The following is a 19,981-nucleotide window of genomic DNA, read 5'->3' as shown; positions in this document are numbered from 1 at the left end:
AAGAGATTCAATTCTCTTAAATGGTATATTTCTACCACTTCTTTTTGCATGTTCTAATGTGTTTTTTTTTTAACTGAAGTAGAGCTGACATCCAATATTGTATTTGTTTCAGGTGTACAAAATATTGATTGCACCTTAATATATACAATATAAAATGCTTACTATAATAAGTGTAGTTACCATCTGTCACAATATTTCTACTGCTTCTAGAATCTGTTTTTAAAATTTACACTTTTCCGAAAAACTGTCCATTCAAATGCATATGCCTGTTTTTCTAGTTTCATCTGTACTCTCTTCAGTCTTCATGTTATTCTTGTCCTTTGTCCCCCCGCCTTCCCCAACATAAGGATCTACAAGTTCCTATCACTCTCAAAAATACATCACACGTGACCCCAAAAAATAGTTAAGAACCAGTGGATTAGATCACAGCCACAGAAGTCAGCTGAACTATGCCTCCATCAATACCTAGAAGTGTGACTTCACCTAAGCACTACACCTTTGTTCATGTTAACTCTTAGTAACCCTTAAACTTTCGAAATTGAACAAATTCTATGTTCCTAAATGCTGGTGAACCAGTCCTCCAAAAAATAGGAATGAAAGTGCTCTGATTTTTCATACAGTTCCAGCTTTTATTCTTAAAGAGTCCTTTCTACTTTCTTTATATTTTTTAATATAATTAAAAGTTGACCCAAAAAAAGGAAAGAAAGGCCTATGTCAGTCCAACTTATTTTTTCAAACCCAGAAGTCTGGGAACCAGTATCTAAGTCTTTTATGGCCCCAATGTTATATGTAAGAGAGGAAGGAACAAAGTGCAAAGAGATGAAAGACACTAATTATTTGCATTAACCAAAATCAAGTAACTTAGTTAAGTTCAAGTCCCTATTTAATCAATACCTTTTTGATTCCCAAGCTTTTTACTCCACAATACCCCCAACTTCTACTTGAATAGATAAATCTTCCAAACGTAACATTCTTACTGAACCATTCTCTTAGTAAAAATGGCTTCCGATTGCAAATCACCTAACTTCAAAGCTTGACATGTAAGATAACTAGTCCCATCATTTTCCTCCAAAGCATAGAGATTTTCAGATCTCACTACCTATCCCTCCTAAACCATTCATTCCTTCAAGTGATAGTTCTGTTTCTATAGCTAAGTACAAAGATTAATCAAGGAATCCGTCTGATAAAATTACTTAACTTCAAGGACCTGGAGGGAATAAGAAGGAAGAAAAAACTGTCTTATCTTAGGTTAAAATAAGAGAGCCATCTCAAAAATGCAAAACACAGGCACTGACTACTGAAAGAGCTACACCCGCTACAGAAAAGATAACAGAAAAGACCACAAAGTGATCCTAACTCTGCCCATGAATCCCTAAAGAAGTGTCCAAGCCAAAGCAAAAGGAAGAATCTCTGCATTTCTAATGACAGAGGCAGCACTTAATATATCAATCAAAAAGATAAACAAACTTGGAGCACCTAGATGGCTCAATTAAGTGTCGGACTCTTGATTTCGACTCAGGTCAGGAGATGGAGCCCAGCTTCAGGGTGGGCTCCACCCTCAATGAGGAATCTGCTTTTCTCTCTCCCTCCCTTTGCCCCTCCCCTTGCTTGCATGTGAGTGCTTGTGGGTGCGTGCACTCTCTTTCTCCCTAAAATGAATTTTTTAAAAAGATAACAAACTGACTCAAGGTCAAAGAGTTTTGAAAAGATAATTATAGGTATAATTGAGATTTTACTATAGAAAATAAATAGACAAGGAGGGAAAAAGGGAGATTTGGGTGCTTGAAATATGCTTCCATCTAGCTCTGGGTACAGAATCCAATAGTAAAAAGAATTCCTCCCAGGATAACTGCCTACCTTGACCAAAATCAGAAGGAAAACGACAACAGTAAGAAAGATTGGACAAGTGACCAGGAATTTCTCCCCCTTTGTCAGAAACTGAAAATTCAGAAGGCTAAGGAATACTAGCAAAGTTGGCAATACAAGGCAATATGTACTTCAGAGTATATAACATAAATGCTCTAGGAGATTCTAGAGAAAAGAAAAAATGGGCACAGTGGGGAAGAGCATAGTCAAGAGGTGAGTGTGAGATGGACCTTGAAAATAAATGCCATTTGAATCGGGGAAAAAAAAAAAAAAGGTAAACTATCCTTCTATAGGAAATAGGTAGCAAACAATTAACACCACTAACATAGGAAACAGTAACCCATTCAGTCTTCCCAAGAGGCCTAACAAGGTAAGTATTATTATTAACCCTACTCTGTAAGTAAGGAATTGGAAGCCTAGAACAGTTTACTCAAACTTTTTAGTCTGAGGACTCTTATACTTTTAAAATTTATCAGTGTATCAATCAAAAAGATAACAAACTTGGGACATCTGGGTGGCTCAGTGGGTTAGATCTCAGCTCAGATCTTGATCTCAGGGTAAGTTAAGCCCCATGTTGGGCTCCACGGTGGGTGTAGAGCCTACTTAAAAAAAAAAAAATTTACCAAGGGACCCAACAATAAGAGCTTTTATGTGGGATATATGTTTACCAAAAAAAAAAAAAAAAAAAGAGGAATTTTTTAATCTATAAATTATAAGATAATTATAAATTCAAAGATAAATTTTTAAATTATAAATTATAAGATAAATTTTAAATCAAAAGATAAAATCCCCATGTATGAAATTTTTAAGATAATTTTTAATTGTTCAGTAGTCAAAAGTAACAATGGTTCCCAACCAGGGGTGATTTTTATCCCCAGGGGAAACTAGCAATGTCAGCAGTTATTTTTATTTGTCACAACTGGAGAAGTGCTAGTAGCACCTAGTGGGTATAGGCTAGGGACACTGCTAAACATACAAAGCATAAAAAGGCACCCACAACAAAGAATTATCAGCCCCAAATGTCAAGTGTGTTGAAGTTCAAAAACCCTGCTATCGGGACACCTGGGTGGCTCAGCAGTTGAGCGTCTGCCTTTGGCTCAGGGTGTGATCCTGAGATTCAGGATTGAGTCCCACATCAGGCTCCTAGCAGGAAGCCTGCTTCCCTCTCTGCCTATGTCTCTGCCCCACCCCCCTGTCTTTCATGAATAAATAAAATCTTTAAAAAAAAAAAAAAAAACCCTGCTATGGAGCCTAAAGAAACTATAGCATATGTTCAATAACAGACATTTTATGATAATGTTCACAGTAGCATTTTTGTAATAGCTAAAAATTGAAAGCAACTAAAATGTCCATTTATAGTAGAATCAATAGAGAAGAATATACTCAACCAATGGAATATGGTGGTGAAAATGAACAAACCAAAGCTACTCCCAACAACATACATATGTACCTCAGAAAGTTAAGTCTTGGACTATTCAAACTGTATGTCTATTTTTACAAATGTAAAAAATAAAAATTTCTTCTTTAATAATAAATGCATATAAAATAAATCCATCTTTTTAAAACAAGAGAATACTGGGGTACCCAGCTGGCTCAGTTGGTAGAGCATATGACTCTTAACCTCCAGGTTGTGAGTTCAAGCCCCACATTGGGCTTAGAGTTTAAAAAAACAACAAAATATCTTTATGTGAGCTCAAGCCCTGCATCAGGCTCTGTGCTCAGTAGGGAATCTGATTGGGATCCTCTTTCTCCCCCTTTTGCCCCTATCCTCATATACAAGGATTCTTTTAAATCTTAAAACACCCCCCCACACACACACATACAGAAATAAAGCAAGGGAATACTGAACACAAAATTCAGGACAAGATTGCTAAAGGAAAGCAGATGGAATACAAGAGAATTACACAATTATATCTGGGTGAATTCATAGGACTATACCATGTCTTTTGCACACCTCATTACATAAAACCTTTTTTAAAATGATGAAACAACCAATACCAGTGATATGTTTCTGAAAATACCTAGAAAATTGAAATATACTTTAAATTAAAATCTGCATGGCCAATAAAGATCTCAACACAGGGCTTTAAGTTGCTTTCTAACTATCTTTTGTGACATTTTTTAAATTGAAAAGTCGGTGATTGGGTTATGCAGTTGTATTCAAATACTTAAAATGAAAAAAAAAGAAAAAAACTTAAGATGGCAATAAATTGCCTGGGTCTCCTTCCCTTAGTCTCACTGTTATACAACCAACAACACACTACAAATACCTTTAAATTTACAGATTGAATGAACAATCAAGTGGCTAAATAACCGAATTTTATATAATCATCAACTATAACATCAACAGTGATTTTGGCATTAAAAGGTAATTTGTGTAAAAAAATCATTTGTACACTAGGAACTCAGATAATAATCTTTTCTAGCTATATGAACTATGTATCCTACCAATACCCTTTGATCTGGGAGAAAATCTGGACATAAATGCATCATTAATAGCAGAGGAAAAGAAAGTTTACAAACAGCAGTAATTCTAAATAATAAATCTTTTTATCTAGGAAGTAGTTTGTACTGTTTCATAAAAGCAATTTCTCACATTGCAATGCAGGAAAATGTCACATCAGATCTTACAATTCAATTGGTCAAGGTAAAGAGAATACAGTCAAAGAAAAGAAAAACTCAGTAAGTATAAATGTAGACAATGCTAAATCCTTTGAAGAAAGTAAAAAATAAATTCTAAACTAATATGGGTACTACATTTAATAGTAAATTATCTGATAGACAATGATCACAAGGCAAAGAAAGCATCATCTTGCCATTGTTTATTTTTTAAGAATGGAAAATACTAATTAAAAATGACCAACATTTTCTTTACTGCTGGACTCCTTCTAAATCTACTATTTTAAATTTAAAGCCAAACATAATCTCTAAAACATCTAAGCATGGAACAAAAAATGCTTTAAAAGTTATGAAAAATGTAAAAATCATTTTTAAAACATGTAAATTTGTATCTGAGATTCATGACCTTTATGAAAAGGGCTAAAAAGAGAAACTGAAGTTTTTTAAAATACAAGTTTAAAAAAATAAAAACCTAATTCTCTGCTAATGCCAACTTTAGGAAAATCCACAAAACTACACCTAAAATATGGCTCCAGACAGGAGCAAAAAATATGTAATCAATGCCAACTAACATTTCTGCATGCATAAAAAAAAAGGACTGTTCTCCTATGACCGTGAATTTAGAAACCTGATTCGCTTTCTAAATCCCTATTATTATGTAGGGGGATTAATAAGGACACACAAAACAGCAAAAGAAAATAAAGCAATTTCAAGTTTCCAAAACTTGCGTTGCACATAATTGTGAGTTCCAACTAGATAGTTTGCTGGGCTTGGATCATCTCCTCCATCGGAAGACGAAATGCTCCCTAGCATAGGCAAGACCTACCCGAGTCGCCCAGGTCCCAGTGCCCACCCAGACCCGAGCCACCTGTTGCAGCATCGTGACAACCACAGGCCTGCATGGCCCACTGAGCACCCCGGCACCCTGTGGCAGGAGTACTGGCCAGTCCCTCACTGACTTACGGACTGCAATACCTGCACAAAGTCTGGAGCAGATCAGCTCAGTGCCTGGGGTGGAACCCGTATCACTGCCACCAGCTCCACAGTGAAGCACATTTCACATTTACAAATGAAATTACCTAAACTATTTAGGCCTATCAGAAGAACTTATGAGAAGCCAGATAAATCACTTATTATTAGTTTCAAACTAACAGATGTCTTAACATCTAAACGTCTAAAATCTGAAATATTTTGAAAACATTTAAATGTAATTTTGTATGCAAACTTTTAAATTATTTCTAAAGATTCACAATCATATAAGCCATACACATTATCAGCTATACCCAGTGGGGAGAAAAAAAACGGTTGGAAAATATCAGACACTCTGAACTGTCCTTGCCTATTCCATTATTAATGAATGCAAGAAACACTGTTTTACTTTTTTCTTTTTAAGATTTTATTTATTTGTCAGAGAAGGAGGAAAGAGAGAGCACAAGCAGGGGGAGCAGCAGGCAGAGGAAGAAGCAGGCTCCCCACTGAGCAAGGAGCCTGATGCAGGACTCAATCCCAAAACCCTGGGATCATGACCTGAGCCCAAGGCAGATGCTTAACTGACTGAGCCTCCCAGGAGTCCCAGGAATACTATTTTTAAAAACCATGGCAATTTGCACATTTTTTGGTAACTACCTGTCCCAAAAACCAAGCTTGCGAGAAAAGGATTTACTATATTCTCATCCTGTATGCAATGTTGGCATAGTACCTTGCACAGGTATTTGTAAATCATTTAGTCTTTTAATCTTAGTATCAATACAGGGTTTCTTTAGCATGTAAACGCATCTAAACACATGAAAACATTTCCAATGTTTACTTGGATGAGTTTAAGTTTCTTTAAAATCTCAAATATTTAACCAAACTATAAAAATCACAAATATAAACATGATACAAGCACAATGGAAAATCATAACCTGTTACCTAACGCTTCTATTTGATTTAAAATATGGTTTTAATAAATACAAGACCAAACCCTCATTAATGTTCACAAAAATAAACACATTATGTTTCACTGACTCATAATTTTTCTTTGTTGTGGATAGCCTGGTCTTTTGCAGAGTGATATGGGCCATCTGCAACAAACTCCTTCAACAGACTTATACTAAAGACTATCCACATTGACAACTCTTTGAACACTGAAATCTTATTAAAATGAATCTTAAAAAAAAAAAAAAAACTTGCATTTGTTTGGTTCTATACTGTGCTGTAACATATAATACTTCGTTTTCATTCTTAAAAGTTTTCTGTGCTATTAGCCAGCTGCAATTATTCCCATTTGAGAGATGATGAAACTAAGGCTCAGAAATGGAAATCACTCTCTTGAAGTCAAACAATAAGAGGGTGCAATGAATTGACCACACATTTTGTAGCCCCAAGATCCAGACCCCAAATATAACTGACCTCTTTGCTAGGCTCTTCAGCTATCACAAAAAAACAAAAAACAAAAAACAAAATCAACCAAGAAAAAAAAAAACCAAAAGCCCATTAAATTAAGAATAAACTTGCAGCTCTTAGCCCAGATGGTTTCACAGAATTACACCCAATTTTTAAGAAATATGATCCAATGCTATTTAAGCTAGTTCTGAGCACAAGAAAAAGAAAAGCTTTAGAACTCTTTATAAAGCAAGCCTAAATGGGTAACAAAACTTGCAAAACAGCCCAAGAAAAGTGCAGCACAATTTTATTTACGAGTATTGATGAAAATTCTTAAAAAAAAAAAATTCTTTTAAAAAAATGAGGAAGTAAAATCCAAGAGTACATTAAAATAATAAACCACGACTAAAAAGTCATTCCAGAGTATAACAATGTTCCAATATTAGTACATTTGTTATATAACTTTTGTGTGTGTGCATGTGTACGTACGATAAATATGCATAAGTGTACATCTGGACATACACATATTTTCTAGCTCAGTTCACTGAAACATCCCAATATCAATAACCACCTAGGTCTTGGCTCCTAAATATATGGGGTAGGAAAATTTCAGGATGAGCTTGCATATCTTACTGTGCCCAAAAGGGAAGGAATGCTCAAAGAATGTTGGGACATGTCAAAAGGACACAGAACCAGCATAAAGAATTCCCAGGGGGCCAAACTTTTGACAATTTAAGCATCAATAGAAATAATAATATTAACAGATTATAACTCACTGACTAGAACAGGAAACCATAAGTCCTAATAAATAAAAATAAATTGAAAGCTTAATAAAATATTTACGTAGTTTGTCAAACCAAAACAAAAAAATTTAGAGTGGAGAAGCATAGAAGACTCTACCATAGAAGATCTTAAGCAATCAAAGTAAGCATTACCAGTAGCAGAACAAAATGAAATTGTGCCACCTAATAAGATGTAATGAAAAGAATACAGTTCCACCTCTGTGATATTCCTGCATCAAGAATCTAATGACAAGGAAACATCAAAAAACAAAAATTAAGGAAGAGTCTATAAAACAATTGGCCTGTAATCCTCAAAGGTGTCAATATTACAAAAATCAAGGAAAGACTAAGGACTATTTGAGACTGAAAGGATGCTTAAAAGATCTAAAAACAATAATATGCAATGCATCATTCTGGACTGGATATCTTTGCTACAAAGAACGTCACTGTTACAAATGGTAATATACAAAAAGTCTAAAGATTCGATGAAAGGAATTATCAATGGTTACTTTTATATTTTGATGGAAATACTACAGTTACATACGAAACTGACTTTTCAGGAAATACACACTTAAGTATTGAGAAGCAATGGGGCATGAAGGCAAATTTTTCAGGGATGTAAAAGTTCTTTGTACTATAATTGTAACCTTTCTAAAAGTTTGAGATTGTCCCAAGTAAAACAGGAAAATTATTTTTAAAATAAAATAAAACGGAATAAAATTAAAGAAAATTTGTAAGATCTGTGTAAAAACATTTTTAAAATGTCCTTTCCAAGGACTTATAAAAAAACATTTAAATGGAAAGGCATACCATATTTCTAGGCAAGAAAAGTCAACATCTGAAAGATATTTCTCTATTAGTCCATAAACTAAAGACATTCCCAATAAAACTATCAATAGGTTTTTGGAACTTGACATATTGATTCTAAAGTCAAATATAATGAGAGAAAAATATTATTCAGCCGTTAGAAATGACAAACACCCACCATTTGCTTCGACGTGGATGGAACTGGAGAGTATTATGCTGAGTGAAATAAGTCAATTGGAGAAGGACAAACATATGGACTCATTCATTTGGGGAATATAAAAAATAGTGAAAGGGAATAAAGGGGAAAGGAGAAAAAATGAGTGGGAAATATCAGAGGGAGACAGAACATGAGACTCCTAACTCTGGGAAACGAACTAGGGGTGGTGGAAGGGGAGGTGGGCAGGGGGTGGGGGTGACTGGGTGACGGGCACTGAGGGGGGCACTTGATGGGATGAGCACTGGGTGTTATTCCATATGTTGGCAAATTGAACACCAATAAAAAACAAATTTATAAAAAAAAAATTAAGCATCGCCTGAAAAGTTCTGAAAACATGTTATAAATCTACAACAATTAAAACATTGAGGTGGGACGCCTGGGTGGCTCAGCGGTTAAGCGTCTGCCTTTAGCTCAGGGCCTGATCCCAGATTCCAGGGATCAAGCCCTCATCAGGCTCCTTGCATGGAGCCTGCTTCTCCTCCCTCTGCCTGTGTTTCTCCCTCTCTCTGTGTGAGTCTCTCATGAATAAATAAATATTTTTTTAAATAAAAAAGAGTCTTGTAAAAAAATAAAACATTGAGATAATGGTATATAAATAGATCAATATATAGAAATAGAATCAACCTAAATGACTTTTAATATTGCACTGGTTAAATAAATTATGGTACATGTATGAAATGTACTACTATGCAATCATTTTAAAAAGAGGGAGCTCAGGCAGCCCAGGTGGCTCAGCGGTTTAGTGCCGCCTTCAGCCCAGGGCATGACCCTGGAGACCCGGGATTAAATCCCGTGTCAGGCTTCCTGCATGGAGCCTGTTTCTCCCTCTGCCTGTGTCCCTGCCTCTCTCTCTATGTCTCTCATGAATAAATAAATAAAATCTTTAAAAAAAATAAAAAATAAAAAGAGGGAGCTCCATATGTTCTCATAATTTAAAAATCACATTCAAGTTAGTGTTAAATTAAAAAATATTCAGAACAGCAAGTATAGATACTATGATTTACATTTTAAAATGTATACATATACATATATAAGTTTTACAGAATATTCTATATAGAATATCTCTGGAAAGTCCTAAAAGAAACTGTAGAATAATGGTTAACCAAAAGGAGGAAACTGGCTAGCTGATGGCAAAAGTGAGAATATGTACTTTTTACCCATTTATATCTTCTCTTTTTTTAAGATTTATTGAGAAAGAGTGCAAACACATGGTGGGGGGGGGGGACAGGAGGGCGCAAAGGGAAAGAATCTCAAGCAGACTCTCTGCTTAGCAAACATACAGCCCCATGTAGGGCTTGATCTCTTGGAGGGTGAAATCAAGAGTCAGCTGCTTAACCAAGACTGAGCCACCCAGGCACCCCACCCTCATTTATATCTTTTGAATTGTATACCTTGTTGCATTACCTATTTAAAATAATATTTACTGGGGCATCTGGGTGGCTCAGTTAGTTAAGCATCTGCCTTCGGTTCAGGTCATGATCCCAGCCAGGGTCCTGGGATTGAGCACCGCATCAGGCTCCCTGCAGAGCCTGTCACTCTCCCTGCTTGTGCTCTCTCTGTCAAATAAATAAATAAAATCTAAATAAATAAATAAAATTTATCTACATACGTTTATACTATAATGATTTTTAATAAGTTAAATTATCAAAAAAGAATGAGTTTACCTATGTCAGGTCCAAACTCCTCCTGCTAATGAAAGCTGCCCTGAATGTTGACAGTTCTCAGTAAAGTGTCCAAATTTCAGGTGATGGTTCCTTTTGAAAGTAAAAACAGATAAAAACAAAATGGGTGAGATATACAGCCTGCAAAAGAAAAAGAAAAAAAAAATTCTGTACCATCAGTCTTCCCCTCAAAGGGACACCTAAGGTATCCTGAGGTGTCCTAAGTATCTGCTGCATTCTCAGAACAGAACAGAAGCAACAAGACTAATGCTGAATCAGATACAAATATCCTTAGGACTGGAATTTAAACAAATATCTCATGAAAAACTAGTTTAAAAATGGGGATAAAGACAGAGCCAAAGGGAAGAATTTGACTTCTTCTTTAACCTCCTTCAACAGGAGAAAATGTATCTGCAGGAAGAATGTTCTGATGAGAAAGGTGAATACTCTGGAGGGTCAGAGAAGCCCAGCAGATAAAAAATACAGTTTAGGTTACTCCTCAAAACACTACCCATGTCCATCTGCTGAAATCTGCCTGTCACTTAAACAATGTGCTTTCTGGGATCCCTGGGTGGCGCAGCGGTTTGGCGCCTGCCTTTGGCCCAGGGCACGATCCTGGAGACCCAGGATCGAGTCCCACATCGGGCTCCCGGTGCATGGAGCCTGCTTCTCCCTCTGCCTGTTTCTCTGCCTCTCTCTCTCTCTCTCTCTCTCTCTCTCTGTGTAACTATCATAAATAAATAAAAATTTTAAAAAAATAAAAATAAAAAAAATAAACAATGTGCTTTCCCAAGAAGCAAAATTTCCTAGAAAGAGCCCTGAAGAAGGAACAAGCATGCTTTGTATCGCGGTCCTAGTTCTTCTTATGAGTCTAATTAGAGAGTGACTGAGGACATTAGTCCTCCAATACCTGCATACTCTAGATCAACTGGGAAAGTTCAGATTTCTGACCCTGTCATACTAAATATGAGAACAGAACTATGAAATCTCCTAAAAGTGCTGTCTCCCATGCACACAACCCCCAAAGGTCCTATCGGTCCAGCCAACTGTCCATACTTTGACATTTCTCTCCAATTTCTAAAGTTTCCAATTCCTTCTCTTGAAAATAGTAAATCAATATTTAGTATACCTATCTTATATGGCTATCAAATATATTTTCAAATGCATAATCTACTAAGGTATGAATGAATGCTTAAAGACTAAACAATTTCAAACACAGGTTTGGAAAAATTTACTGACATGTGATGATTATACATTTAAACTATCACTATACGTTTCCTTCAATTTTATTTATTAAATCCTACTATAACTAGACAAATTTAACAGAAAAAAGACATCCTTGTATAATCCCTAGTTATCTGAAATCCTATCACTTTAACTCATGCCACACAGCAGGATTTAATAAAGGATATTAGAACTTTCGAAATTGTCATGCTATGGGCAACCATCAGTGAAACACACATTCATTAACAACATGCATAAGTAGGTCATGAAGAGATGGAATTCTATTTTAACAAAAAAGAAGAAAAACAAGGCAGGCTTTAATAATGTAGACAGGAAAGGAAAAAAAAAACTCACAGGCTAAGAGAAAAAATATGCATCACTGTGCAGTGCAAGACTACATATTGTGAAGGCAAAATGTACATCCCACCTGGATGGGGTCCCCAAAACATAGCTACCAGAAACCAGGGTTCTATCCACCACTTAATAAAGATATTATTTTTTCTATTTGCAAATGCCTAAGTTAATGTACAGGATTTTCAACTAAGTCTGATTATAAACGCAACAATGTTCATTCTAAAAAAATTTGAGGAAGGAAAATCAAAATTATCAGTGATCCCACCATCAAATTAGCATTCCAGTGTATTTTTCTAACATATGTACACTTATAAACTTATATAATTTTCTATAATGCTTTCTTTCATTAAACAGGTTTGGAGTAACTCTAACATATTTAAAATATTCATACAACTTATAAATATCACATCACAGTGTGCAGTTAAAATAGCCCTTATGCAAGATATTTAGGTTATTTCTAATATTTTGTTAGCAAAATAGATAAGAGATCAATACTGCATTGATGGGGACCAAAGAGCACCAAGCCTTTCTTGCAAAGGCTCTGTTAAAGTGAGTAAAAAAGAATCATAGCTCTAGCGATCACTTCTGATGATCCATTGAACATGACATCCTTACCAAGCCAGGCTCCTTAATTCATACCTTCACAAATACTCGTTTGCCTTCATCCCCTTACCATCATTTTCAGAATTTTGATTTGTAACAAACGGAGAAAATAAAAGTGATGACAGGCCAGCCTTGAAGTTCATACCGCACATCTGCAATGAGCTTAGCCAAACAGTAGAAGAGTATTGGCTATTAGTAGCCCAATGAAACCTAGAGATTAAGACCTAAATAAAGTCCAATATAGATTTTTCTCAATCTGACCTTAAGCAACTCTCCTTTGAAATCAGACCAGAACTTCTAAGTAGAACTAGCTTTCAGAAAGAGTCTTTTCTTTTAATAGGAATGGTGGAAGATAGGGGGATGGTACATAAAAGCTATACACATTTGGACTTCTCATCAGACAAAAACTAGAAAACAGCAATTGTGTTTCAGAAGGGGGACAGGGGCTAATGTAAACGAAGCATTTTCTTTGTATAGCCTTAGAGCTGTGTTATTCAGACCGCAACCTGCAATCCTACCCCATTTGTTGGATTATATCAATATTTATATGTGATATTGAGCAAAATAGAAAATATGGGAGTACAGCACAGGTGGGAAAATATTGTTTCGTGAAATTTTTGTTTCAGTTTTGTGTATGTGTGTGGGGTCAGGTTCGGTAAAATTACTTCCTACTGTGTGCCCTAGTTTTATTTCCTTGCTTTTTTTCATATACACATAAGTCATTAATTTGTACAAAAGATGTTTATTGAGGAACTATACTATAGTGTTAAGACAACAGTATCCTGGTATGATACAAGTGAGTAAAAATACTTGGGTCTCTCCCTTTGTAGAATTCTTACAGTTTAGGAACAATCAAATAATCACATAAATATAGAGCAACAGTGTAACTAAACATTCACACTCAAAATGATCTTTTTTCATGAAATGTTGGAAATCACTTATCTATTGTGTTCATTGCTGTATGCCTAAATGATACGGAAGGAAACAATTAGGGAATTAAGGTAGATTATCATGAGGAAAGCTGATTTAGATTGGGGAAGAGGTGGGAATGACAGGTCAGGATTCTCCGAGGAAGTACGTTCAAGCAAAGACTAGAATGATGTACCAAAAAGAAAGTGCGAAGAAAACCTGGCAACAACACTTTGGGAAAGGGCCTGTACAGTTTGAGAAAAAGAAAAGCCAATGGGCAGTTAGGAAAACTAAAACCATCTAAGTAAAGTTTGGGGGTTGCTTCAGATAGGAAGAGACAATGCAGGAATTTTAAGTCTCCTGAGAGCAATGAGAATGATCCAATTTGCATTTTAAAAGATCATGAGTGGTAACGGGCACTGAGAGGGGCACTTGACGGGATGAGCACTGGGTGTTATGCTATATGTTGGGCAAAACGAACTCCAATTAAAAAAATATACAAAAAAAAAAATATCATGAGTGGAACAGAAGTAGGAAGGAGGCTGGAGTGGCTATTGAGATGATGCCAAGGAGAGACTAGACTGCTCTAATACATATTTTGGAAACAGAAATGACAAGGTTTGGCAATAGTTTATGATATGAGGGCTGAAAAACCATAGGCTACCTGGGATAACTCGCAAGTTTCCCCAGTTGAGCAGTAAAATGGGATGAGATGCATGAGAAACCCAGAGGAGCAGAGCTGAGAGGAAAGATTCCAGTTCGCTTAGTTACAGTTAACAAGTAGAGATGTCAAATTAATAACTAGAACTGGATGAAGATATACAAAAAGTAAGCATCAAAGAGATTTTGATGACACATGATTCTGCCCCTTAAACTTTACCCTCAACAATACATACTACAAACCCAAGAAAATCTAAAATAAATTTTAAAGATTCTATGGAGCAATAGTTCACAGATAACCACAGTAGCTGAAGCCACTGTGTATCCGAAAATATAGAGCAACAGTGTAACTACACATTCATACTCAAAACAATCCTCTTCCAGGAAATGGTAGAGAATCACTTGTCTATTGTGTTCACTTGCTGTATGCTCCACATCTAACATTGCACATGACACATAGCAGGTGTTAAAATATCTATTGAATATACTCACTACTGGGCAGAACAAACCACCTAGCAAAAATAAGATAAAGAATGCAAACAAGCAACTGTGCAAGGAAAAACTCTGTACTATGATGTTTCATAGCAAGGACACTTCTCAAGGAAAAAGGAAACTGAGTTATTTACACTATCATATGCTCATAGTATCAGAGCTAGATTCTGTTCCTAAGATCAGCTTAATTTCAATACAAGAAATTTCATCCCTAGACAACCAATGGTTAAATATGGGCATCATTCCTTACTATCCCAAGATATGATAAAGAATTAAAATGTAATAAAAGTTTGGTGTTTGAAGCTATAGTAAAAAAAAAAAAATCTCACCTAGGTTATTAAAACAAAAGAAAAAGATTAGAAGGAATTTTATTAAAATAAAAATGGCAATTACTGATGATTTTTCTTTATTCCCCTGTTCACAAATGTCATACCAATACATGGGAGAAAATTCACAAAACGCACACAGACATGAAAGAGAAAAATTACCCATAAATCCACCACCCAGAAGTAATTAACCACTTTCAACATTTGCACAGAACTTTTTTTTTTTTTTCACAGAACTTTTTCTGTGCATACATGGGGATAGAGAATAAACAGTGATCCACAGCTAATGGTCTAATTGTTTGAGATGATGAAGGAAATTACAGAATACTGCTATGGTTGGTACAGTATTGAGGGAAGACTAGCTAGAAGTAACTACTGAGCTAAGTAAGCTATCTAAAGGATGAAATGGAACTAACCAGACAAAGAAGCACAGGTCAGAGGGCACAGAAGAATGTGAGCAGGGCACAGGCCCTACCGAGTGAGGAAATGGGGGGAAAAGTTTGGTGGAAGAAGATTGGCTGGGCAAAGCCTCACTGAAAGAGCTGAGAGGACTTGATCCTCAGGGAAAGAAGGATGGGAATGTTCCAAATGCTTAAGGGAGAAAAGTGTTAAGCCCTGCAAGTGCAGACTTCTGTGATCAGCATCTTCTCCCAAAGGGAGTGGAAGGTGGGGAAATGAGAATCTTTAGGGGTGTGCAATACAATATTTTAAGGAAAATAATAAATTATACTATTTACAAAAATATTTTAAATTTATATTTTAGTTTCCACAAAACCTTCTAGATTGGTAGCAAATGAAGAAAAACAGTGACTTTACCTCTTGCACAACTCCCAAGAAATTCATACTAAAGGAGTACTGAATTTATAACAACAACAACAAAAAACCACATATTTTAAAAGACCAAAAGTCTGCATTAGACAGAGTTTAATGATAGTATGCAATACACCTGCTTTATCACATCTCTGATAAATATATAACAAATTAGTATGCAGGAAATGAAGAAAAACTGAGCTAACATAAAGGGATGATCTCAAAGACCTCCAGACAAGGAAAAACACACCACTCTCCACAGGGCAAAGTCCCACACAGAGACTTCTGGCCTCTGGAGAAATGGACTTCGTAGTGGAGCAGAAGAGGTCCTCAAAACTAACTATCCCTCCTTCATCCCCACTCAAAAAAAGGTTTAACCCAGCAATTCCACTATGAGGTACATAACCAAGAGTAAAGAAAACACCCATACACACTAAAACTAGTTAGCCAATGTTCATAGCACATTATTCAAAATAGCCAAAAAGTAGAAACCCAAATGCCCATCAACTAATTGAGTAAACAAAAAGTGATATATCCATATGACAGAATATAAGTCAGCCATAAAAAGGAATAAGTACTGATAGATGGTATATGATGGATGAACCTTGAAAACATTATGCTAAGTGAAAGAATCCAGTCTCCCAAATCCAATTATATGGTTATATTTATATGAAATATCCAGAATAGACAAATCTATTGAGATAGAACGCAGACTAGTCATTGCCTGTGGCTAGAAGCCATGAGAGTTGGAGACTGCTAATGGGAACAGGGTTTCTCTGTAGGTGCTAAAAATGTTCTAAATGGATTCTGGTGAGAGTTGCACAATTTCATGCAGGTACTAAAACCCCTGGATTATACACTTTAAATGGGTGAACTATATGGTATGTGAGTTATATCTTCATAAAGCTGTTATTTAAAAAGAGAGAGGATATTTCTGGCACCGCCAGGCATTATGGTAAATTGTTAGAAATACAGCAAAGGCAAAAAACCCATAGAACCTGTTCTCAAAGCCCTAAGATTCTAAGGGGGGGGGGGGGGGGTGGAGCGGGAACAATCAAGATGTAATGACAAAACAATGGTAAAAAGAAAGAAAAGGATTCAGACTACTCAAGGTTAGTTAGGCACCTTAGTCCTGGGTGATTCAGAAGGTGTCAAGTAGAGAACTCAAAATACCAGATTTTCATCCTGAATTTGAAATTTAAATCTAAATAACTTTTTAAAAATCATGTGCCTGTTCAGTTTCTTAAAAATCTTCATTCTTGGGGATCCCTGGGTTGCTCAGCGGTTTAGCGCCTGCCTTTGGCCCAGGCCGGGATCCTGGAGTCCCGGGATCGAGTCCCACGTCAGGCTCCCGGTGCATGGAGCCTGCTTCTCCCTCCTGTGTCTCTGCCTCTCTCTCTCTCTCTCTGTCTATGATAAATAAACAAATAAATCTTTAAAAAAAAAAAAAAAACTCCATTCTTGTAGAAAGGTTAATGGAATTTTTAAAAGCATTTGTGTACCTACAAGGCTTAAAACATTTATTTTTAACTTTAGAAAAGCAACCAATTAAAACCTGTTCATAAAACGAAACAAGTCTCCAATATAAATTGTACTATTCCAGTTCGTTGAATGCTGTAAAGATTGTGTGCAAACTTTTCATAACGCTTTAAATTGGGAGAAAGAGGGCCTAAAAAACCGGAACAGCCCCCTTATGCATTCCAAAACAAAGCATTGGGGGTTGGGAGGAGACCAGCAAGGCAGAATTTGAGTAATGATCGTAAAGGAGAGCCAAGCGCTTCAAAGCAAAAATGGACCTTTAAGAGTTAAAGCCACTAATTTTCAACCACAACACTTCGAAATTATATTAGTAACTGTTACCATAGGAACAGTGAAGCCGAATTTCCCAAGATTAAAAATAAAAATTACAGCGAATTCAAGTGGGTGAAACAGGGCAAAACTTGGTCCGAACCTAGGTGGAACTGAGCCTACCAGAAACTTTCACCGACGCCAACTTCCAACCTACATTTCCAAAGCAGGTCTTGATAAACCGCCTCGAGGCGTCACTTACCAGGTCCTTAAAAAGTTTGCCCTCTCTTCTCCGGGAGCAGCCGGCATCCAGAACCCCTCCTGGGCATCGCCCACAGCCAAAGCCAGCCTGTGCAGTCGCGGGGAAGCCTGGCTCCGAGCTCGCCCGGCAAGCGTCGGACTCGAGCCCCGCTGGGCTCACTGGCTAAGCAGGGAGGAAACACCCAAGCTCGAACCCCGAGCCCCCGGCCCGCCCGCCGGACTCCCTCCTCCACATCGCCACCTACGCCACGTCCCAGGCGTGCCTGGCATTCCACGCCAAGCCATCCAACTCATTTATTAAGCACCCACCGTCTACACCGCATCGCGGCTTCAGGCTCTGCAGGAAGAAACGGCCCCTGCCGGAAAAACCAAAAGGGCAGTACCGGGGCTGAGGACGGCCTGGGGCGAGGCGCTGCGGCGAGGAGGCCCCCGCCTGCACCCCCAGGGTCCTGACCGTCCCGGAGAAGAGACGGCCCCGGGGGGAGCAGCAGGCCGTGCCTCCCGGGGTCCGCCGCAGACCCGGCATCCCCGGACCACCCGCGCGCTCCTCTGCCCCAGACCTCGGCCCCCGGGAGAACGGCGAGCGCGGGGACCGAACCCCCAGAGGGCCGGGGCGGACTGTCACTGGCTCCCGCCTCCCGCCTCCCTCCGCCGCGACACGGCCGGCCGCCCTCCCCCGGCGTGACAGCCGCGGCGGCGGGGACCTGGCGGGGACCTGGCGGGGACCTGGCGGGGACCTGGCGCCTCCCGGGTAGCGTCTCCGCCGGCCCGGCCCCGGCACCCCGGCGGCCCCGGGCAGGCGGGGGCAGTGGCGACAAGACCGCCGGCCCCTCCCCCTCCCCTCCCCCTCCCCCTCCCCCCCGCCGCCCCTGCCGCCCGGACGTCGGAAAAGCGGTTACCTGGCGCGCGGGTGGGGACGGGGACACGACCCAGGGGAGGAAGACGCGGAGGAAGACGGTAGCCTCCGGCCCGGGGAGATTTGGGGAATTTGGAAGACTTGTTCCGCACTGGGTGACAGCTGTTCGCCGCGCACGCGCAGCGGCCCGGACGCCCGATGCCTCCGCCGCTCCTCACCCTCCCGTCGAGGGCTAGGGAGGCAGCGGCGAAGGCGCGCGCACAGCGCCGGCCGGCTCTCCCCGCGCGAGGGCGCGCGCGCCGTCACGTGACCGCCGGGCCCGGCACTTGGCGTCACGTGAACTCCCGCACAGCTTAAGGATGCGCGGCGCCTTCCAGCTTCGGGGTTGGCCTCCCGTGCCTCTGTCAGTCTAGGGTCGCCGCGGTGCATCTTGTCCTCTGGGGACGGACATGCCCACTTTTTCCCAGAGGGGCAGACACTTCAGCAGCAGGAAGGAACAGGTGCACAGAAGCTCGCCCGGAAGTGCCTGCCGGGCTCCGCGGGGCTGGACCTGACGGAGTCCACGCGCCACACGTCGTCCGGGGCCGGCCGCGGGCCTATGGCGGCCTCGGGCGCGCGGACGTCAGCGCAGCGTCGCCGTGGGTGGGGCCTCCGGGTGCCCCGCGGGTCGTGGCGGGGCGGCCGTGACAGCGTCTTCCTGGCCGGGCGGGGCTCCTGCGCCTCCTGACAGCGACGGGAGATCCCGAGAGGGCCGAGGGGTCCGCCTGCCGACCTTTCCACCAGGAGCTTTCAGGCAGGAGACGTGTTCTCCGGCTAGAAGAGCGGAACCATCCCAGATTCCGAGCACCTCGGTGGAGCGCGGCCCGCCCGCCCGGGGATGCGCGGGAGCTGAGGGCACCCAAGGGTGGCAACACCAGGAACCGAGGCTGGGGAAGTGCTCAAAAACGGCAATGGCAGCAGTTTGACCTCAATTGTAGTACCAGGAAGTGCGAGTGTGTCCGGACCCCGGGAACGCACTTCGACTCCTCGCTACTACCAGTTACTTTTGCGCTGGAACTCCGCCTCCCGCGGTGTCAGAAGTAGCCACACAGCCCTTAAGCCCTTGTACTGCCCAAGACAGATGGCTAACACCACATGTTTTGCAGAGCTCAACAATTTTTTTTTTACTTCCTGCAGAGTGCCCAGCTGGGTCCCTCCTAGCGTTTCCCCTAAGGTCCTCTCAGCTAAGCCCAGACAGACCGTGACACCTCGGAGCACACTCGGGCTGTCTACCCTTCTGAGTTTCCTATTAGAATCCTCTGATGTCTACTTTTTAAAAACATCTCAACGGGTCCACTTGCCATACCCTGGAAGTCTTTTATCTCTGGGAAGGGCATATCGAG

General features: G+C 39.7%; 1 protein-coding gene across 15 annotated transcripts in view; it reads right to left on the bottom strand.

Annotated features, from left to right (window-relative positions):
* The window catches only part of KDM4C (lysine demethylase 4C), a 411,111-nt gene extending 391,907 nt beyond the window's left edge, over window positions 1-19,204 (bottom strand). For 3 of the 15 annotated variants that reach the window (XR_012037934.1, XM_072841289.1, XM_072841290.1), the window contains exon 1: window positions 18,643-19,203. Coding sequence is in view for 8 of the 15 variants with exons in the window: in XM_072841289.1 (XP_072697390.1) it covers window positions 18,643-19,028 (386 nt within the window). In the remaining 7 variants the exon portion in view is untranslated. Of the gene's footprint in view, window positions 1-10,059; window positions 10,212-10,319; window positions 10,410-17,744; window positions 17,907-18,642 lie in introns of those variants that run through there. The other 12 variants (XR_012037931.1, XM_072841282.1, XM_072841283.1 and 9 more) reach the window with 10 other exon arrangements.
* Window positions 19,205-19,981: the final 777 nt, after the last annotated feature.

The sequence above is a fragment of the Canis lupus genome, chromosome 10 (assembly GCF_048164855.1).
Source record: "Canis lupus baileyi chromosome 10, mCanLup2.hap1, whole genome shotgun sequence".
Lineage (NCBI taxonomy): Eukaryota > Metazoa > Chordata > Mammalia > Carnivora > Canidae > Canis > Canis lupus.
Note: the sequence above shows the minus strand (reverse complement) of the source record. Positions and strands in the feature narration are given on the sequence as shown.